Source organism: Aristolochia californica, unplaced genomic scaffold, assembly GCF_029961685.1.
Source record: "Aristolochia californica isolate CCGP_79_NKW_82.1479 unplaced genomic scaffold, dmAriCali1.0.hap1 SCAF_2, whole genome shotgun sequence".
Lineage (NCBI taxonomy): Eukaryota > Viridiplantae > Streptophyta > Magnoliopsida > Piperales > Aristolochiaceae > Aristolochia > Aristolochia californica.
In genome coordinates, this window is record NW_027181881.1 from 47,066,251 (window position 1) to 47,089,192 (window position 22,942).

General features: G+C 38.8%; 2 protein-coding genes across 11 annotated transcripts; one reads left to right on the forward strand and one right to left on the reverse strand.

Annotated features, from left to right (window-relative positions):
* Positions 1–44: 44 nt before the first annotated feature.
* On the reverse strand, positions 45–15,919 carry LOC137957338 (uncharacterized). Of its 10 annotated transcripts, none has more exons than XM_068805096.1 (13): positions 15,724–15,919; positions 15,025–15,580; positions 14,472–14,729; positions 12,758–13,000; positions 12,505–12,654; positions 10,482–11,878; positions 5,471–5,544; positions 5,258–5,339; positions 5,046–5,171; positions 4,819–4,925; positions 953–1,113; positions 721–778; positions 431–521 (listed from the first exon to the last, which is right to left on the reverse strand). In XM_068805096.1, exons 2-12 carry the CDS (start codon positions 15,463–15,465, stop codon positions 743–745), a joined length of 3,075 nt encoding a protein of 1,024 aa, XP_068661197.1. In that variant the 5' UTR covers positions 15,466–15,580; positions 15,724–15,919; the 3' UTR covers positions 431–521; positions 721–742. The 10 variants fall into 10 exon arrangements, 8 of the variants coding, with proteins under 8 accessions (XP_068661193.1, XP_068661200.1, XP_068661197.1 ...); XM_068805094.1 differs by having other exon boundaries at positions 721–804; XM_068805092.1 differs by lacking the exon at positions 721–778 and having other exon boundaries at positions 45–521.
* Positions 15,920–18,285: 2,366 nt separating this feature from the next.
* Positions 18,286–21,803, forward strand: LOC137957342 (endoglucanase 8-like). Its single transcript, XM_068805102.1, has 6 exons — positions 18,286–18,529; positions 19,248–19,655; positions 20,018–20,110; positions 20,225–20,386; positions 20,966–21,077; positions 21,186–21,803. Exons 1-6 carry the CDS (start codon positions 18,311–18,313, stop codon positions 21,674–21,676), a joined length of 1,485 nt encoding a protein of 494 aa, XP_068661203.1. The 5' UTR covers positions 18,286–18,310; the 3' UTR covers positions 21,677–21,803.
* Positions 21,804–22,942: the final 1,139 nt, after the last annotated feature.

A 22,942-nucleotide genomic window follows, 5' to 3' on the forward strand; every position in this document is an offset into this window, starting at 1 on the left:
AATTTTTGTCAATTCAATGCAAAGAATGACATGGAAAAGCCACCTTGTTTCTTTAATATTCTGTACATGTGAGACCTCAACGTATTAGTTTCATTTTTTTCTGTATATTCTGTACAACAATGTATCAACAATCAAAGAATACAGGGAAAAAATAACCCAAAACAGCTGCCTTTCTTTCTTCTTCCAGGAAAAGTCAGCCGCAAACCAGTAAAAAGCAGAATGGAAAAGGGGAAAGAATTTTAAAACGAATGCAAAATTGGCCGGAAGAGGACAAGATTCCATCAACGCAAACACCTTATAGGCAGAGGAGACATGGTTACTCCTGCATAAATGGCCCTGACTAATGCCACAAACTTGAGCAGTGCGTCTTCGGAGTACCACTTGAGTTTCCACGTAAAAAAACCCAGTGTGTTCTCTTGTGGCTGCATTCCTTCGTCAAGCCTGGTGAAAATTTGGATTTCTTCAGGCACAATCTGGTCGATTGTCAAAGTCACGCACCTATGACCCTTGATTTCAACAACCTGTAAATATAAAGTAGAAAGTGATTAATATAACTTCAACAATATTCATGTTCAATGCCTTACCAGAGATACAGATTGCTTATATGGCATCTAAAAACAAGTAGGATAGTGATAATGTCTCCAATGACTTATGAAAACAATGCATGAACATAATGTGGGTCGCTCAGGATTGTTCTTGTTGTTGTTAGAGAGTTCTTACATCAGTGCTGTTTCAATTCTCATCAGTTCCATGTCAAAACGCTCGAGATGATTGTGGTCTGGTGTAAGGTCCCATTACAAGCAGCTAAAATCAATAGGTATGATTTTGCATAACAGAAATGAGTTGACATTTTTTAGAGTGTTTGGAAATAGAAAATAATAGGATAAAAGAAGCAACCTTTCTACGCAAGGAAAAGAGTAAGCCAAGCATTAAAGAGACTAGTTAATATTACCATCTCTGAAATTTTATGGATGGGACAGCAAGAATCAAGTGTATAATATGGCGAGGAGACTTGAACCTCATCTGTAATGGTGCTAAGCTGTACAAGATCTTCAATGCAAACTAGTACATAACCTTCAACTACAAATAGGGATCTTGAGAGCCACGTGTCCCCTGTTCAATAGAAATTTTTTTAACACTTTTAACCCAGAAAAAACATATTATATTTACTGTCCCCATACACAAAAAAAAAAAAAAAAATCATGTAAAATCACATTATAAGTTTGTTGGTTTCATATCTCATGGTGGTGATGAGTTTCATGTGTCTGTGACAAATAAGAGAGACACTAAGTAGTGTCTTCGTGGAAATCCGATAAAAGAGAGAAAGAAAGTGAAAAGCTAACATTTTTCAGTCAAGCTTCGAAACTCTTCAAGAATTTTATGATCTCTGAATCCAAGTAGCATTGTCTAGTTGATTGGACACAAAACCTATCTAAATGGTTCAATAGAACTTTACCTGAAGTTTCTAGTAAAAGTTAACACCAACTACTAACTAATGTGAAAGCAAAAGTGTGGTTCTAAATTAAAACCCCACAAAACAATCAGCTTAAATGCTTAGAACGTAGATGCCGACTTAATCACAACTGAGCAATAAAGTAAATAAATAAATAGATTTCAAATGGATTATTAAGACATTTCAAGATGCTTAAAAAGCTTAGAAACTATGCAAGTCCAGCACTGGAAAGGTTTTTTTCACAACAAAGGACAACATGTGGAAGCTTGGAGCTCACTCAATATGAAGCAGCTCACCCATTAGTTCAACAGCATCAAACTGATGCCAAAAATGCATTTATAAGCTGCATAAGCCTGTTAAGACTAACTACAGCAAGAAGCGTAGCATTGCCTGATGCTAGCAACCATTTCTAAAATAGAAAATCTAGGATAAAAAATTCCATAACTGCAAGTAGGGCATTCAGATGATTCCATTACAAAACATAGCATTATTTTTTTTTAAATAATGGCTTTGCAATATTATCACTGCTATTTATTTCTTGTATGCATATTTTTTAGAACTTTTCGAGGCTTTCTATTGATTCAACTTCTTTATTTGCTCATACTTGCAAGAAAATGTCTGCAATAAATTTGGCTTTTCTCGTTGTTGAGGCTTCTCAGCTGAGAACACACATATGAAAAATATATAAAATGAAGTATGAGCATAGTGCTACACAAACTGTTATAATCAGATTTCATGGTGCACCAATAAGAAGAATTTTGATGGTAAGACACTCCAACAACCATAAAACTGAAAGCCCAGCTGTGGTTCTTGATACATCTAATATACTATGAAATAGTAGAACTCTTTTTCTAATGTATTTACTTGACACATCATTTGTTAGGTGGGTTTTTAATGTATTATTTTAAAGCACCATTCTGCTTATTATTGGCACTCCCACCATCTGTTAAATATCATGTAGGGGTATTTTGATAATTTTACAAACATTATATGAGTTTGTAGGAGTGATATTAAGACAGTTTATTCGTAGGAGTCTATATTTCTGATTACATGTTATTCTTATGTGCAATTTGTAAACGAGATATCAGTCATGAGAGGTATTTATGTAATATGATACTAAATCACTTAAGTGAAAAATAAAAAGAGAAGGGCCCAACCCCCCCCCCCCCCCAATGAGTACAGTCTATGCACTCTCCCTCTCATATCTCTCTTTTTCTTTTTTTAATTTTCTTCTGTCTTCTTCTCTCCTTCTATTTTATACCTTTTTACACGAAGTCAGAGCATTAAGATCCAGAATGAGAGCTATTTAAGCACTCTTTTCTGACCACCCTCCAAGAAAGTGGAATTTCAGGATCCTCTTCTGATAGGAAGTAAAGGTTAGATTTTTTCTAATTCTTTTTTGTGCCAAGACTAGTAGCCTTTTTTAGAAAGTCCACTCGAACTTATGGAGTAGATGTGTTTGAAACTTTCTCTTTGGTAGCTAGAATGAGCTCAGTTAGGATTCTTGTATCTAGAGTAGTGAAAAAGGAATAACCATTGTTCAGCTGGAGATAAAAAAACCTTTTTGCATAGGGACCTCACGGAAAAAGTTTATATGGAATAAAACTCCTGGGTATATTTCTTAGGGAGAGACTAAGAAGGTGTGCAAATTAAGGAAGGCAATGGATTCAAACAGTCTTAGGGCACAGTTTGGCAAGTTCAACAAGGTAGTAATGTTTTTTTGCTTTTCTAGAAGCCAATTGTGATCACCGACTATTTGTCATGAAAAGGTCCTGCATGTAAATGATATAATCATTTCAAGAAGTGACGGAAAGGGAATCAAGGAGCATTTGGCTAAGCACTTTCAATATAGATATGGGTTCACTCAAGCACTTCCTTAGGATAGAAATTACTCGGAGTAAAACAGGGTTGCCATAAACCCAAAAAAATATGTTACAAATATGCTACAAGAGTATGGTTTTATTAGAGGCTCAACTTGTAGACACACCTATGGAAGGAGGTAATGATCTTCATGATGAGAGCATTGATAAACTTAAAGATAGAACAATGCATAGGAGGTTGGTTGCCAAGTTGATTTATGCTATTGTTACTCGTTTTGATATACATTTTGTTGTAAGCGTGGTGAGTCAATTCATTAAGCGTCTATGTAAAATTCACCTGGAGGCAGCTCAAAAAATCTTGAAGTATTTAAAAGGAGCACTAGGAAAATGATTGTTTTTTGAGCCACATGGTCATTTATATATAGAGGCATTGTCAGACACAGATTATGCAGGGTCAAAGTTGGATAGAAAGTCTACCACTAGACACAGTGTATTTGTGGGTGGAAACTTGGTTAACTGGAAGAGTAAAAAACAAAATGTGGAGGTAGAATATAGAGCAATGACTCACACAATAAGTGAACTTACGTGAGTCAAATCTATTCTTCACGAGTTTAACATACCTATTATAGAGTCCATGACCATGTACTATGATAATCAGGTAGTTATCTTAATTGCAATTAATCCAGTGTTCCACAAGCGCACTAAACATATAGAGGTTGATTGTCATTTCATTTGGGTGACCAACTTGGTAACATATTCACCAAAGCCTTAATTAAACGTGAGTTTGAGATATTTTGTGACAAGTGGGGCTTCTAGATATATATACTCCACCTTGAGGGGGGAACTTAAATATCATGTAAGAGTATTTTGGTCATTTTACACATGTAGTATGAGTCTATCGGAGTGATAGTAAGATTGAGTTATTAGCAACAATCTATGTTTCTGATTACATGTTACTTTGACATGTAATTAATAAGAGATACAAGCAATGAAGTGTATTTATGTTATATGACATGAAGTCACTTAAGTGAGAAATAAAAGGGGAAGGCAGTCAATTTTCCCCTTCAATGTGTGCAGTCTATGCACTCTCCCTCTCATATCTCTCTCTTTCTTCTTTCTTCTTCTTTTCTCCTTCTATTTTATACAATTATATACCATCATTAAGAGCTGACCCTCAAATTTTCCATTTCCTTCTTATGAAACATGCATGGAAGAAGGACAAACTCATATTCCTGTTGATATTTGTTGCTACCAGGTTAGGATTCTATTAAAGGTAAATTATCAAATTCTAAAGCTAATATATCCCTCTAGATATGGCACAATACAAGTAAAACAGCAGAAAAACTCTGCAGATATATTTCACCATTTTATAGACCTTTTACAAAGTAACTAAGTTGTCATAGCATCAGTATGTGATAGTTCATACTCACTTATGAGAAACATATAGTGTCAAATGAAATATTTCAAGAAAAAAAGAACATGCAAAATAATTGAATGCACAATCTTCTAAAGGACATTAAGTTATTTGCATGCTCAAAAGCTTACCATCACTTGTTTCGTGCCAAAAGAGAATCATTGAGTAGAAATATATGCCCATCCTCAAACCTCCACAAATTTCTTCATTAAATAATTTGACCTGAACCTGCTCCCAACTGCCACATAAATACGAGGCCCATCCAGACCACAGAGAGAAAGAAAGCATGGTAAATAAATGTAAAGCAATGCCACAATTCCTATACTTAAAAAGTAAAAGATGACAAGTGAAGAGACACCTTGTTAAAGAACATCTATAGTCTGTTCCTACTGAATCACAAACTCCTAGTGTAGAGAGTAATGCTCTTGACTCTTCAAAAGTCCTCATAATGAACAGGTACTGGTTGTCCTCCTCAAGATGAACCCTAACAAAGAAGAAAAAAGTCACACAAAATAAATGTGAATAAACGGATCCCGCATCAACATTCAAAAAAATATCCATTCTACTCACTTTAAAACATGTAGGCCTATTCCAATTGAAATTTCCTTAATGTCTTGGAGCCTATGACAACCCAGAATTGTCAAGATGCTTCCTGTTAAACAGCAGAGAAATTATATTGCAGTATTTGAATAGCCAGATAACTTAGCCTTTCTTGGATTACTAAGCATTCAGCCAGAGATTAAATGTAAATAATATGCAAAAATTGAGTGTGAATAACACAACCTGTCCCACCATCCTTGTTGTCTAGAACAAGCGTGTACACCTTGTTCTCACTGCTCAGCAAGATACCTACTTCCCTGCATATACACTGGAAGATATTATCTGAGCAGCTTAGGAGATAATGTTAACCCATCAATCATTTACCAGGTGATTTCATTTTTTAGAAGATTCTCTAGTCTCAAAAAAGTAGAAAAATCAATAAATCAGGATGATATAGATAGGTCACTTGAATGCCTTGCATTTCTTAGAAACTGAGTCTAGCTGAGTAATAATTGGTCATTCCAAGCGGCATTTTTAATGTTTGGCAATAACTGATGAAGCTACCATGAATCCCATAACGAATCAAGAAATCTCATCATAGCAATGTTCAAGAATTCTGCTCTAGACTTGGCTTCTATAAGTACGCTCAGCTATAATCTCTGAATGCCCAACTCAAGCATCAGAAAAAGAGATGGGTGGCTACTGTCTGGAAATTTTATGTGATCATTCAGAGGCCATAGGTTCTCATGGACAACAGCATTGGAGAAATTTTGAACCTGTGATGAACTAGGCACCAGCTAGCCAAGAATAGTTGTCTGAGCAAGAAGAAGAAACAGCAAATCATGTGTTCCTTCACCATACATGCCATGAGATCAGGGGTGCAATTCTCAGGAAATTCAACATAAGCATCTGCTTCTGACTGAGCATATCAGAACTCCTGACACAGAATATGACAATCCCTTTTCTATTTTGCAGAGCTCTGTTGAAGGTTTCCCTAGGCAATGTTTTCTGGCATGCAATGATAAGAAAAAAGCAATAGAATTATCAAAAGGAGCACATAAATCAATTGGAGGGATCATAAAAGGAATACACCACTTCCCCCACCCCCCTCTCCCTAGCTCAATCACCCTCTCCCTAGCTCAATCACTCATAGAAACTAGATGGAGATTGTAAATTTTGGTGACAATGCCGCCCCCCCACCCATCACCTTGCCCTGATTAGTTCCAAATAAATTTTGATTCAGTTCTATCTGTAACCCTGAGCCAGCAGGTGTTGGTGGCATAGCAACGGATAGCATGGGTCAGAATCTTCTGGCCTCCTCACGTCCTGTAACACCCTGTGATTCAATAGAAGTAGAATGAAAGCTCTTCTTCCAGAAGTAAATCTAAATTAATGGCATTTTGGCTTCACACTGATAGTTGAAGGAAAGTCAGCACTTCTAATCAACTGGCTTTGCAATGGTGCTACTCCTCCATGCAGGATAGGATATAAATTTGATGAAATCAATGAAATTTGTAGTCCTCTTCAGTTCGCACAGCAGCACCCACTATGTGCCGCAAATAGTTCAGCCATAGGCTTGCTAAGAACAGGGCATCCCATCAATCTCAAGTTTTTGGTGATTCTATTCCCCTCAAGGGTCGAGACTTGTTTCTTCCCTCTTTTCTAAGCTTTCATTCATTTTTCATTAATGAACAACCATAAGTTAAAAATATATATATGCATACATACCCAGGAATGATTTTCTTGTACTATTTAGCTGTACTAACCAAGTCATCCTTCAGAAAAATCTTCAGAGGTATCTTACAAATAGCTTAATCTCATGAACCGGACAGGGGATCTCACCCATACAAGAAATGACAGCCAAAGGGGATCACTTCATTCCCATGTATTGCAGTATTAATAGCTCTGAGCCCATAAGGAGTATCACTCAAAATTCTTGGTGCACCTTTTTATTTTTTCCCTTCCGAGGGTCTGATCTCAGCATTTCTTTTACAATTATTGGATCAACCAAAAATAGAGCACAAGAAGTCACATTTTTGGTGCGGCACTGGCTTTTGTAAGAACTGGAATTTAATGCAATAAGCTTCAACTTATTCAGATTTTGCTATGAAGGATCTGATTCTGAACATCAGGGGAACTTCAACATCCAGAATTTCTAGTTATACTTGAATTTCCAGATTTTTTTACAGAAAATCTGGTCTCTTTTTTTTAGTAACACTTTGAGGTTCACATTTTCTTGATTTTGTTCAATGGCATGGTAACAATTGGCAAGTCTGGACAGATGATTGTAGCTCATGAACATATCATATGGGATACTAATTGCCACATTGGAAGTGGAGAAGTTTGACATGCATGTTATCCACATAAACAATGAAAACATGTTTGAGTTCTGATGCTCCAGATTCTTGCAAGTAAATATTTATTGACCTTCCCAATTTTTCAACGATCAGAAGATACAGGATAAATACTTCAAGAGTTTGAATGTCTTCTACGTAAATAAAAACGTGCAATATAGATTGTTAAGTATAAATGCAAATAAACCATTTTATTTTTTTAATAGTGATAAAATAAATTATTTTAATGCACTAGAGACTAAAATTTCTTGTCACATCATTACTTTGATCGTTGGGGTGATTTCTGGCTTAGTATTTCTGATCCATATTCTCAGGCCTGCATGTGGAAATTGTAACAGAGACCCATGGAAAACATGTTGAAATAATGGAAATAGAAATTATAGTATAATTGATTGTCAAACATATTCCAGCTTTTAGTGTGAACATTATTGAGATTATTAATATCTTGAAGAATTGTAGTTAGGAAATTTTGGTCCCAACATTCAGATTTTAATAAAGCTGCCACCAATTTGTTGAAATAAAAGAAAAGCTTGGGAATCATTGTTAATCTAATTCAGCCATGCTTCTCGTCAACTTCGAAAGCTTCCTAATTGAACCTTATATCATGGTTTCTGCAAAATTATTTTGAAGCTCTATATTGGTGGGCAGACCAGTATGCCACGATCACCCGTGTGTAAACACGGTAGGATAGTGCCCCACCAGAACCCACCACATTGTGGTTGGGTGATTCTTCATTTTTATAATTTCTTTATTTTGTTTTATTTATTTTTGTCTTCCCTAATTTTATCTAGTTTTGAATTTCGAATTTCTATCTCTTTTATTAACTGATTGTAACTGGATGGAAAGGTTGATGAATGATGAGATAGAAAATTTTCTTCTTACTGTTTCCTCCCTTCCCTTTCTTCCTCTTCTTCCTCTCTATTCTTCTCCTTTATTCTTCTTCTTAATTCCTCCTCCTTCTCTGTTTTTCCTCCCTTCTTTCCCAATTCCACCAACAGAATCATTAAATCAAACAGAAGATACCGTTCCCCAACATAAATATTTTGAGAATGGAATAAAGATTCCAATCATCTTGGTGGCCAATGTTTTAACCAAGCAATCACTCTCAGCAAAAACCTAGCTGCATCTTCATAGTCTTCTCCAATATTGGATGGAAGAAGTGAGCTCATTTCATCTCCAATACCTCAGTCTGGAAACTGCATAACTACAGTAATGGCTACAGAAATGTTGAAGATGGATTTTTTTTAAAATGTAATAAAACAGGGCTTTGTCCTTGCAAACGTAAACCCAAGTCATATCTGAAAGTCCCTCACTTGTGAAATAAATCAATATCTTAAACTCGATCCATATTCTAGAACAAAATGAACTTTTCTCTTCCAATAGGAAAAAAAGTTTTTTTTCTCCCCGCTAGAGAACTACAAATTTGAATTATAATAGAGGGCATAAGCATAACTTTTGAACAGAATAAAAATTAAACCATGCAAAACTTCATTATCTATCTAGTAGAGTAGGTGTTCATGTGTAAGCTCTACTGTAAAAACTAATTTTTTTTTTTAAAAAAAAACCATCTTTACTTATTTCTTAAATCATTATAATATATCTTGACAAACAACACTGGAAACATAATTTTTTTAAAAAATAAATAAACATACTTTCACAATTTTTCAAAATTAAGAACCTAAAGTATCAGTATTATTTTTTTGGAAATAGGAAAGTATCACTATTATCGTATTTCATGTTCTTTGTAACATTTTTTAGATTCCGTTATAGCAACAACAGCAGTCCTTGTTTGACTAATAAACTTAACAGTTTTTTTTTTTAATAAAATTTTTAACAGTTAACATCTTCTGTGTTAATATTTTATTCCTCTTCTGGAAAATGGTTATACCAAATATATGAAACACACAAAGTGAAACCAGTCGATGTGGTTCATTTCACTGCTGCCAGTTTTTGTTGTTTTTGCAGTTAGTTTTCAATTGCAGGTACCTCAATAGATTGCATCACAGTTTACCTTTCTTTTCTTTTATTTGTTTATTTTCCTACTCACTACTCAAGTTATGCCCTTACACTCTTTTAAGATGAGGGATATTTTGTTATCTCAAGATGATGGCAGTGTGTGACATGTTTAATTGAGCAATCACCATTTCCACCAATGATAAAAACACACAGAAAATGGCAAAAAAAAAATCCTAAGGAAAGCTAATAAGGAAGGAGGCCTTTTGTAGATTCGGAGAGAGTTGCTGCTCCACTCATGGATAGAATCACCACAGTAAGGTCAAAGAATCACGCACGGCAGTATTCAGAACCTCAATAGATTGCAGCACAGTTTGCCTTTCTTTTCTTTTATTTGTTTATTTTCTTACTCACTACTCAAGTTATGCCCTTAAACTCTTTTAAGATGAGGGATATTTTATTATCTCAAGATGATGGCAGTGTGTGATATGTTTAATTGAACAATCACCATTTCCATCAATGATAAAAACACACAGAAAATGGCAAAAAAAAACCCTGAGGAAATCTAAGAGGGAAGGCCTTTTGTAGATTAGGAGAAGGCTGCTGTTCCACTCGTGGATAGAATCACCACAGTAGGGTCAAAGGATCACGCACAGCAGTATGCATAAGGATTACCACACTTGAAAGTTATAAATTATCACACTAAAATGTGCTAAAATTAAATATCTGGCAGACTAGTTGAAATACTCCAAACTTTTAAAAATTAAAAAATCTACCACACCTTTTCTCAAAAAAAAAGGGTAAAAAATCTGACAACACAAAAAGCAATGCAAGAATATAATAAATGAAAGAAGATAGATACAAAATATTAAGTAACTTAAGGTCAAAGATATTACCACTTTTCCTATATTATGGTGGAGACAAAAGTAAAGAAGGTGGAAACTTACATATCTTCAAGGCCTGATCTCTGAAACATGCATCTACAATTCATGCATCGCAAACAGATCTCAGAAACTCCATGATCTGCAATCTTTTGATCGAAATAATTCTTCATGAATTGCTCACCCTCAGGAGTAGAATTAATAAAATATTCTGATGGAGTTTTTTCCATGTCTTGGGAAGGGTGAAGAACATTCTTGTAGAAACTTGATGGCTCATATTCATCTGGCTCTTCAACTTTACCAACATGTAGGACCCCATTTAACTTTGGGAGTGCAAAGGTTTCGGCCTTCACTGTGGCATTTTCTTCTGATAGTGAAATCATTTTTTTCTTTGCTCTCTGTTTTTTTTTCCTTTTCTTGAAAAAATGCTCATCTAGACTCATAATATCACAGGTTCTCAGATCCCCAGTAACAACCAGAGAATTATTAGCAGTTTTAGAACCTGTTTCTCCAAGAGAATAAAATAATGATTCACTCTGTGTTTCATTCCCCCTGTCATAGTAATTATCATCAAGAACTGCATCTTGCTGGTGCTCAACACCTTCCACAGAATCTTCATCAGATAGATGATAAAATTTTGGATAGGACTCACTAAAGTTACTAGAATCATTATCATCACAGCAGCTTGTATCACTATCAGATGAAGCTACAGAGTAAGACTCAGCCGATAGCTGCATGAATTCTTCCTCTAAACCCTGACGCCGATGCAGGATATCCTCTTCATAATGTGGTGGTGAGCTGGAGTGCAAAGAGGACATATGGGAAATCATAATCTCATCAATTGCCTTCAATGATGTCAAATTAATTGCTGAATCTGTCTTATCACCTTCCACTGAGTTAGAAATAATAGGAGTTAAGGGCTTCTCAAGAGACATCCCCTCCTGAGATTTGACTTTGTGACTGTTATGAATCATTGAAGGCCCCACACCATATCTTTTGTCAGATGACGAGAACTCCTGCCTGTGAAAACTGGCAAAAGCGTCAGTAAACGAGGTCTCAGAATCTATGGGATTTGTGCTGGTCTCATCTCCAGAATCTTGCATTAGGTCTGGACCATGCTTTGTGCTTTCTCCAAGATGCTGAGTATAACTTCCCATTTTTATTCTTCTTTCTTCACTGGGACCCATAATGGCTCGATGAAGATTGTTGTTGCCCATCATAACCTCAGAACTTTGATCCATCCACTCCCTAAACTCTCGCAGCCAAAGGACAGATTGTTCCTTTTTCATCAATTCAACCTGATTAATTAGACCTAAAATTTCTTCATTGCCTTCAGAAATGATGCTCTGTTCCCTTCTAAGATTCTCACCATCACAGGAAGCAGATTCATGATCAGCTGGGTCTGATATAAAGTGCCGCCTCAGCTCATCATCTTCGATACAAGCAAGACGAGAGTGCTTTTTCTAAAGAAGACAGAAAAGAAAAGGAAAAAGAGAGAAGGTGTACTTTAGTTCTCTGTTGCCACAACCTACAGCTTTGGACTATCTACATTAAAAAAGGATGCCCTCTGCGACAAAACTGCTTGAAAATCAATCACAGACCTTAAAAGAACCTATAGCTGTGAACTCAAATGTGAGCAAAACAATGGAAAAGAAATGGTAGTTGCCATTGAGACAACCTGCTGAAGATTCAACAGCTACAAACCAAAATGCTGAATCCATATATGAGCACATATTTCATGAACTAGATGCTTAATTCCTAAAAAGTAATAAAATTACCAAACTTCTTAATTAGCATGGAAAAGCTGGTCTAAATGTTTCTCATGTGCATCATTGACATCCAACTGCATGACATTAACATCCACACGTTTTGTCAGAGAGTGTTATAGCAATTGCATCAGTTAATTTTCTCCTCAAATCATGTGTTGCATGTTGTATCAATCTTCTAAACTTTCCCAAAGAGTGTTATACAAGCATTTATATGTATATCTCATATTGCATCAGGATTTTCTTCATGACCTCAATTCCCTTCTACTGGAAAGGCATTCAAATTAATCAAGAAAAAAGTCACTGTCCCAAGTCCCGCCTACCCTTTTTTTGTTGCAGCTGACATCCTCTTCCCCTTGCTCTTTTGCAGGAGAATAAAAGCCATAGCCAGGTGGCCTTTTATTTCTGCTAGCAAGAATGATACGCCTTTTCCAATATTCTTGTTTACTAATTCCTCTTTCATCCAGTTTCAACTGCATAAAACCGATCAATGGAAACCGGTAAAACATAATAAGCTAAACCTTCTATTTCTTAAATAATGTTAAACTTCTTTGACATGCCAAAAACTCTACATACCCTATCTGGATGAGCAAAAAAACTGAAAACATGTGCTCTGTACCATCTGGCACAGCAAATAGGATTGCCTTCCAACCACAAGCTTTTGAGAGATGGAAGGCCTGAAAGGAGCTCCAACACAGAAAACGTGGAAATAATATTGTATGAAAGATCAAGCCCTTCAACTGACTTCAGATTCTCAATGCCACGCAAAGTAGTTAAAGCATTGTTCCTTAAAACAAGTTTAACTATAGAACAACAAACCTGCACAACCCAAAAATTATGATTGTAAGAGGCATAGAAGGTAAATAGTAGTAGCTTGAACATATTGAAAGACAAAGCTAATAAGAAAAGTTCTGATATTAATGATCTTCCACTTCTAGTAATTTCAAGGCAGGAGTGAGAGAAGCATATGAATCTCAGCTCTTGCCACACTCCAATCTGCTTTATCAAAATTTTGCTTCATTTGTATGTGATTGGCATATAAAACACAAACATGATAACATGATAGTAAATTCCAAGGCAGTAAATATACATTTACCTAAATATAACGATTTTTACTTTACCTTTTTTTTTGCAATGTTAGTTTTTACATGGTTTTAATTTTTAATGAATGTCATTTTTGCTGAGCTGAGCCAAGCTCAAGCCTAATTGATAAGGCTCAAACCGAGCCTGAGTCTGCAAAGTTTTTCAAGTTTTATGGTGGACAAATTTATACACACACACACACACACTACATATATATATGTAGGAACGCAATAAGACAACTTCAGTTACAATTCATCGGATCCTTACATTCTTAACAGTTTTCACAACCCCTAGGCAGGAAATAAAAAAATTTCTGTGTTGAATGCAAACTCTTCCACGAATATCATACCTTGTCTATGTTGTTTTATTAGAAGCTGTCTATCTTAACATGTCATTGGTATAAACAACATGATAGCTTAGTATCAAAATTCAAGATTATAGGTTTAAAATATTCAATGCAAATAGAAGATTTTAATTCATAATATTTTTTTTATGTCAAATCATTTTACTTTGTCTGTTGGTTGTGTCAGTCTTGTTCAGGGGAAGACAGTTGAAAGAACACAATACAAGGTTCAATACTCTTAAAAAAACAACACAAAAACGTCCTGGTACATGCAGTAGTTCAGTTATTTTGTGGTTGACTTTTTAAGTCCAACAAAGTACTTGAGAGAAAAGGAAAGGGGATGAAGGTAAAAAAAGACAACCAATAAGGTGAAGATCTGTCTAGTTTTCTGAAGGGTAGGTGAAGAATTAATTAGCTGAAACCTTTTGTTCTTCCAATAGAGAATAAGATAAAGTCAACAGAATATTAAATGAAGTAAGGGCGTTCCCTGATCTTTTTATGTTTCATGAAAATTATATCACCAATCACTGAATATTTTAACAAGTTTTAAAAAAGAGTAGTCTGGCAAGGAAAGAAACATGCTACCAAAAATGGGGTAATACCGACACAGTCAAAGGAGTAACTGCAAACAGAAGAAAAAACACTAGAGCAACTCAGAAACTGATAAAATTATTGGTGACCAGGACAGAGAACTTGGCACGGATAATTTATCAAAGATTTAAGTTACAGATCAGTATAATTAGTCACAGAGTACCAACTCAGAGAACACAGCAAGAACCTTTTCCCGCATTCAACAATTCAGAGGCAATTGACCAATGACCAAGCCATCCATTGGAGGAGAGTTCTTGCTACTCTTGCTCCTACCTCACTCAGTGAAGCAATAGTGCGTAGATGGTTGAACCCGAGATCCAAGTGCTTCAGTTTTGTACATTTACGTAAATTATCCACTTTGGCAAATCTGTTGCGACTAAGATCCAGTGTTTCAACTGCTGGAAGTAGTTGCAGCGACTCATCCATTGGAACAATGCCATTACAAGCACATGAAACAAATGTCAACTTATTCCAAACGGGTGAAGCCTTTATATCGATTATTCTGCTAGCAAATACATGCCTCAGAGCATCCTGAAAAGAATTGAAATACATCAGAATATCTTTTCATGCGCTTCAAGCAATTAGAACTGCAAAACTATTCACATTAAAACAAAAGCATCAGATTTGAAATATACAAGGACATACATGAAAATTGTAAAATGTAATGAACTCGTCCGCAATCGTATGACGTTAAGTTGATATTCTAAAGACACAATAAGAAACCTCAAGAAGCTCAACGCGGCAGGAAAAGCAAGGAACTAAAGAAACAGTCCAAATTCTGCTAAACTTCAAGCAATAGAAGAAACAACCAAGAGGACAAACTTACAGTAGAATTATAACAAATAAACTTCTCTAAAGTATGTCTGAGCTCGAGGAGTCCTCTGGCAGCAGAAGTGGAAAGGTCACATCCACGGAGCTCCAACACTTTGAGTCGACCAAAAGGTAAGAACGAAAGTGGAGTTGGGTCCCTTGCCGGTTGTGCGAAGATAGAAACAACTTTGAGAGAGGTCAGTAACCGCAGAATTCGCCTGAGCTGCTCGAGTGCTCGGTGGTCTCCAAGATCGGAGATGTAAGCCCGAAGGTAATCCACAGGGGCTCCTGCAAGAAGTCCTTCGACCTCTTGCAGTTGCTCGAGACGTGTCTGCACATAATGGAGCCCAACGGGATTCAACTTCAGAACTATAGTCCCTTCGATCAATGAACCGGTGTGCTTCTCCACGAACTTTACCAGGTGATCGAGGTAGCGGTCACCTGTCACTATCGCCATCTTTTGGCGACCCTAGAAAAAGTAGAATTAGGGCTCGGGGGATACGAAATCAGCCATCTCTCACAGAAGCAAATGAGAAACAGCAACGAAATTCAAAATTCGCAAGATCGCGGATCTGTGCCAATCACATAGACAGAAATCAGTCCTCTAGAAATGCAGAACAGAAAAAGGAAGAATCATGATTAAAACTCTTCCGCTGTTTCAGCGAGACGCTGTATTTATAGACGAAATTCAAAACACAAGGTGTAGAAATCGAACGTTTATTATGCCGGTCACCTCTCCCAACTCATTCACCACCGATTACAAAAGGAGAAACAAATAACAGTTTCAGAGAAATTAGGGTAATTCACGCAGGAAAACCGGCATTGGCGTGCAAGAAGAAAGCTCTCTGGACTTCTAAAAAACCGCGTCAGCAGTCGACGGCTTCTAATCATTGTATACTTGTTAGCATTTCGTAAAGGAAATCGAGAGAGAAACCGATTTCAATTTTTTATACATAAATAGCTGACACTTTGTTTCTTCCAACTCGGGACGGGTCCCACCACCGCGGAAGTTCGTTAATCACGAGGATGGGTAAGTACAGCTGCCGCAAATTGTGGGCCCAAAAGACCAAGAAAGCAGACAAGCTTAAATAGCGAACGAGAAAGGACGGGTCCTTTTTGGTTCGATGAATGATGTCGGCCCAAATCGAGAGCTGGCCCAATTGGTATGGATCCGGTCGGTGTGGTATAAAAGATCCGGGTAAGCTTTTGGAATGCGACTCCGATTCCATTCGGTTCGTCCAGTCCGGATGGGAATATCCGCCTGTGCAGGGCGGAAAAGGATCAGAGTCGAGAAAGCAATCGGACCCACAATGGAGGAGGATTCGATTATAATTGAGGAATGGTTGGTGTTGTCAGAGACTTGTCCGCCAATTATTTCTTATCACACAATAATACTAGTGGGACCCAGGCGTGTAACATCAACTTCAACTCACAATTGACGTGGACAATCATTTGGTAGGTCATGACTTGGTTTTTATTGCGTGTAGTGAGATTTTCTTTTCGTGCTACCAATCCACTTAAATGCGTATTATTATTAATTTATTGATTTGAATCGATTTCTTGCCTCTCAATTTTGAGTCTTTCATAATGAGGACAATCATTCCCAATATCATCTTAATTCATGATTTCACGTTGAGATAAAAGAAAGAATAACGTGAATACTGCGGGTTTCTCTTAATATGGTTTATGCCATTCGTATTATTATTTGATTATTTTAGGGTTTAGAGTTTAGAGTTGAATTAAGTAACCATCTTAGTACCATCTCTAAAACTTGAGATTTGTTGGATTGGTTTACGAACGAAAACCTCAATTGTGCCGCAGTGGTCCCATGGACTATATAATTCATAAGAATGCATTGGAGTCCAAGCCCATTGATATCCAAACCAAGGTGTTGCAACTTAGAACGATAACCTGATTTGAGTTCCAAAAATTTCGAATTAAATTGGGACTAGCTTGAACTTGGAGTGTGTTGGGGTGAAGCTCGCCCATAGCAGAAGGGTGAGTCTTAACAACCCCCATAACACCTGACACTTCCCTGAGTTAACCTAATCGAATTGAAGATTAATTTATTGAGCCGAAACATCATGATTTTCATGAGGCTCAATTTGAGGTCAGATTCACGAGAATGGGATAACTTTCACATGACATGGAACTAAGGCTGTACACGAAAGGTGGAGAGAAAATATTGTGAAATTGGTATTCGTGGGCATTAAGGGAAATTGGTAGCAGGGAATGGGATTGGATGGGTGAGGACTGAGGACGAAGGCAGTAAAGAAGGGAGCGGAAGCATTCCCAAAAAGAACCCTTTTTCGTGTATTTCCGAGTGTGAAGAGTGAACTGATGACGTTGACTGAAAGATTGCAAATCCAATCAATGCGAAGAGTCTACAAATGTAAAATCCCATGTGACTCGCCCTTCGAAATTTATCGCCATAAAAGCAAATCTAAGAAACTCTGCATGAGACGGAAAGACCCATCATCTTAAGCGCCAGCTTCATACGTCCCTTACTGCTTATTTTTCCACCAATCACATGCGCACAGCTGGCGAGCCAAACGGAACTCACGTTTACTTTTTAGTCCAGACGGGACATGCCGCTCAGGCACGATCAGTGGCTCCCCTTGGCCTTTCCATTTTTTTCCTTTCCAAAGTGGCGACCAGCTATGCATGTGATCAATAAACCACGAGCGGTGGCCCATTTCACTCAACGGTCACGATCAGTGGTAGCCCTACAGCAAACTGGGGAGTAAACACCGGGGAGCGGTGGTGGAATCATGGGACTAACCGATCATGGAGGGCATGTGCCTTTCACATGCTTTTACCGAGTTTGAGCACAAGTAGGCGTATGAAACGAAAGCACGACGAATCCGGTTTCATGTCTCCCGATCTCCGTTCATGAACCTGCATCAGCAATTGGAGATTTTTTCGCATGGTGGCCCAGCTAATGTGGGACCGGTTCGGATAATTTACTTAACCGAACCGGTGAAGTTACTTGTAGCCTAATGCCTGCCCTAGTACCCTAGTGAGGACAAGCGAACCATATGGTCCAAATCTCCAACGGCACAATACATTCACGTGACCCGGTCCTCATTGCATTTTCCGAACCAGACCAAAATAAGCCGGTCAAGCTTTGGGGACCGCGCTTGGAGGAAAAGTTTCGCCCACGCGTCGTTTAATCACTGGGCCAACTCAGAGTATCCAATGCCTAAGCTATGGATCGCTTTTCCGATTATTTATGGAGCAGAAGCCCGCACCTCAATTCCCTGCCCGTTTGTGTGTTTTGCTTTCTTCTCTGAGTAGGGTTGATGGCGCCAAAAGCTAGCCTTTATCCGGTGCTTCGCCAGCTGCTGCTGGCGGTGCTGCTTTTCCTTGGACCTGCTGGCTTCTGCGCGGGGCACGATTACGGCGACGCGCTACGGAAAAGCATTCTCTTCTTCGAAGGGCAGCGCTCCGGGAAGCTTCCGCCGGACCAGAGATTGAAATGGCGTCGTGATTCCGGACTCAGAGATGGAGCGGATCATGGAGTAAGAGGAAACTTTTTTTTATTTCAATCCTACTGTTTGCTGCTAAATTCGAAGTCCATTTTCTTTCTCGTGTCAACTTTCGACTTGGATTTTTTTTATTACCGTTTCGGTTTCACTTTATTGGTTTTAGTTTCTGTTCGTTGCGTTTTCTTCAATTTACCAAGCGCCATTGTTCGAGTAGTTAGTTTAGACTATATAATGCCGTTGAGAATGTATGAAGTAACCGTCTGGTTTCGTGGAAATCAAAAGAGAGTCTTGCTTTTTTAACAAGCGAAGAGGAATTCTATAGATCATCCCTTGTAGGCTCCAACAAGCAGGCGCCTATATCACCTTCCAGGTCTGATGTCTTGAAATGAAAGTATTCGTTTGGAAAACGAGTATGTTATGTTCTCCGGAAAGATTATAAGAGAAAAAGAGCGTTAAAAGGAATGTTAAAAGACGTAACAAATTTCCAGTACCGTGTTTCTCAAGGCTTTCAAAAGGAAAGAGTACATGAGTGCGAGTGTGACTGGTTCAACTTCACTGTTCGGCAATCCGTTATTTTGTCTCGTGTAACGTCTCACGTCTAATACACGATTTCCCGAAAGTGACAACACCGGAAAATTATGTAGAAGGGAAGTTGAAAAAAGTTGGTTGGTTCATAAAAATTTTCCTGTGATTTCAGTATCTCGAGGTTCCGAACGCCGCACTAACGTCCGTAAATGTTTTCCGGTTTCAGGTGGACCTGACGGGCGGCTATTACGACGCTGGCGACAACGTGAAGTTCGGCTTCCCCATGGCGTTCACGACGACGCTTCTGGCCTGGAGCATCATAGACTTTGGGCGGAACATGGGGCCGGAGCTGAACAATGCCCTTAAAGCTGTTAAGTGGGCGACAGACTACCTGCTAAAAGTGACGGCGGAGCCGGACTCGATGTTCGTGCAGGTGGGTGATGCTTTCTCCGACCACAACTGCTGGGAAAGGCCGGAGGACATGGACACTCTCCGCACGGCCTACAAGGTGGACAGGAACCATCCCGGTTCGGACGTTGCCGGAGAAACCGCTGCGGCCCTCGCCGCCGCGTCCATCGTGTTCAGATCGCGTGACACTGCTTACTCCCGCTTTCTCCTCAACCGGGCCGTTCGGGTAAAGTACATTATCCATGCCGTCTTTAATCGTAATGGTAGTTACTAGGGCCCGCAACCGTAAAGGAAATGTGGGGACCACTGGAGCAGAAACGGTTTTTCCGTGCGCGTACTACCATGATCCATCGAGTTATCCAATCTGGTGGTGTTTCCACCCGTTGATATCATTCTGCAGACTGAGTGGTGGGCCAAGGATAGACTGTGCACCAATGCATGTGCTTTTCATGCAGTGTACAGCGTGACCGCTGTCGTTCATTTACTGGTCTGAGCGTCTACATGTGGCCGCTGCTTTCAGAAGTAAAATTTATTTATTTTATTTTTTGTTTTCTAAGTATTTTGGGATTCTTCTGCTCTCGTTCACAGGTCTTCGAGTTTGCTGACAAGCACAGGGGTGCGTACAGTAGTAGCCTGCGCAAAGCCGTGTGCCCATTCTACTGCGACTTTGATGGGTACCAGGTGACCGTTAGATTCCCGTTATTGGGTCGTGATCCGTTGGATTTTTCTATTTCTCGTTCGATTTAGGAGACAATCAAGTGACACGGGGTTTCCTTTTGTTTCGTCGTCTCCCAGGATGAGCTGCTTTGGGGAGCAGCGTGGTTGCACAAGGCCTCGAGGAGGCGCGAATATAGAGAGTTCATTATGAGGAACGAAGAGATTTTGGGAGCCGGAGAAACCATTAATGAATTCGGTTGGGATAACAAGCACGCCGGGATTAATATCCTCATTTCCAAGGTGGGAATATTTTAACTCTACGAAAATGTTAGTTTCATTTCATCTCAATACTTTCTCATATCTCTTCTTTGATATTCCTTTGTCTTTCTTCTGGCAATGGCAATTGTCTGTAAAATTCTCGTAAGACGGGTCCTCGCCCATCACGGATTTCTTTTCTACTATCCATAAATTTAGCAGTCCCTAGAAATAGAAAATTCAATTTATTCTACAGTTCTATTACGGCGTTTAAGAATGTTGGTCTACTAAAAATATATGACATTAAGTGCCCATTGCCTGCCAGAAAGTGGGAAAACGAAACCGTGTGTATGTTGCATTCTTAAATCATTAAATGTGTGCCAGACTTGTTTAATTCTCGTATGCTTTATTTATTGAATCGCGGAGACAACTATTTTAAGCTCTTGTCGAGGTCTGGCCCATCCGGCCTGCTCCAGGACTTTTTAATTACTGTTTCTCTACTTGGCTAGCCTGTCGAGGTCTGAACGAGTTTCAGAGTTGGTTTTAGTCAGTCGTTCGTCCTTTTTCTCGTGCTTTGACTCCTTGCTGTCTCTGTGTTTCGTGATATCTATATCACCCCTTCAGGAGGTGGCCATGGGGAGAGCCGACTACTTTCAGTCGTTCAAACAAAGAGCCGATGACTTCATATGCTCGCTGCTTCCAGGGACGTCTCGGCCTCAGATTCAATACTCACCAGGTTCTATCTGAAGAAACCTTATATAAAATATAACTATACCCCCATTCCCGAGCTGCATTTGTTTCTAGCGATTGACTTGTTTCTTTCTTCTCTTCCATCGAATGTTAGGTGGGCTTCTGTTCAAAACTGGAGGGAGTAACATGCAACATGTGACATCGTTGTCTTTCTTGATTCTCGCTTACTCCAGATACATCAGCCACTCCAATAAGCTCGTGCCTTGTGGCAGGGTCTCTGCCACGCCAGACCAGCTCAGAAAGTTGGCGAAAAGTCAAGTGGATTACATTCTCGGAGACAATCCCATGAGAATGTCTTATATGGTGGGCTATGGCCCCCAGTTTCCACACCGTATTCACCATAGAGGGAGCTCAATCCCTTCAGTGGGTGCCCATCCATCCCACATCCATTGCAAGGAGGGTTCTCGCTACTATCTGAGCCCAAATCCGAATCCGAACCTGTTAATTGGAGCAGTAGTTGGTGGGCCAAATATCACGGACAAATTTCCAGATTCAAGGCCTTTCTTCCAACAATCAGAGCCCACTACATATATTAATGCGCCATTAGTCGGAATGTTAGCTTATTTCTGGGCACATCCTTATTAGCTTCTCCAATTAACGCCCGTCTAAAAAAGTGCACCAGGGCTGTAAAATATTGTTGTTATTATTGATTATTAATGAAGTGAAAGCGTGATTCCGGAATTATATGCCGGTATCAGCAAAGTTTACGTCACCTTCTTCGTCACCAAATCTCTCTGATCATGCAAGCCATATGCGCAGCATTAATGGACCTTCGTTCTTAAGAATCTGTTTCAGAATTATTCCCGTTAAATCTACTCGCGTCCCAGAAATCTGGATCTCTGTTTCCTTCCCTCACAGGTTGACGTCCGATTAACTTCTCTGAGTATGGTCAGGAGAAACGGAGAATCTTGAAAAGCTCCGTCCCTGATTGCATTATATTATTCTCACCTGCAGATTTTCTTGACATGGAATGATGATCATGCAGTATAAAAAGGAGATTGTGATCCTGTGGAATCTTTATCACTTGAGAGAAAGCTCATCGTTGTCTGGATATTGGAGATTTAGCATGATTGGTCTTAAGACTCTCAAGGATTTGAAACTTGAAAGCAGAACGAGGACAGTTGATGTTCGGAAAAAGAAAAACTGACAGACGAGAGGCAGCCCCTCATTAAGCCGATAATCTCGTCCTAAAGAAGATTGATTTGATTGTCTTCGCTATTGATGACTCTTTTCCCCTTGAGAGGTGAAAGAAAGTAAAATAAACACACTCATTAGGATCTGTTTCAAAGCTTGGCGAAATCCATGATCTTATCCGAGTCAATCTTGTGTGAAACCCTAGACTTTGTGAAAGAGAAACATGGCCACCTTAAATTGCGGCCTATGGAAGAAGTGGGACCAAACCTTATCATCATCCATCATGTGAGCGTACTCTGTCCCAAGCAATCGATGACCTGGGCCCACACTTGCCACGCGTAAGGAAATGGTTTGTTTATTTTGTTATTCTTTTTGGTAGGGGACGTAGGTGGAGGTCGGACGCTTTGGTTGGTTTTGGTAAGAGACCGCCGCAACTCAAGGTGACTTTATTTCTGTTTTGCTCTTGTTTTTCTCCTGTAATTACTGAAGCGCATCTATTCGATAGAGATTGGAGGGCGTTTAACAGGAAGCCGGAATCTAATTTAAGGTTTTTAATGATGTAATTAGTACTGATGTTGATGCTAATGAAACGTTAAAATCTTGAGTGGAGAACCATGTGTACACGAACCGAGTGTGTAGCAAATGAGGTAGTGGCGTGGTAAACACCTACCCACCGGAAATTGGCACTCCCATTACTTTTAAGGGAATATTGGAGCA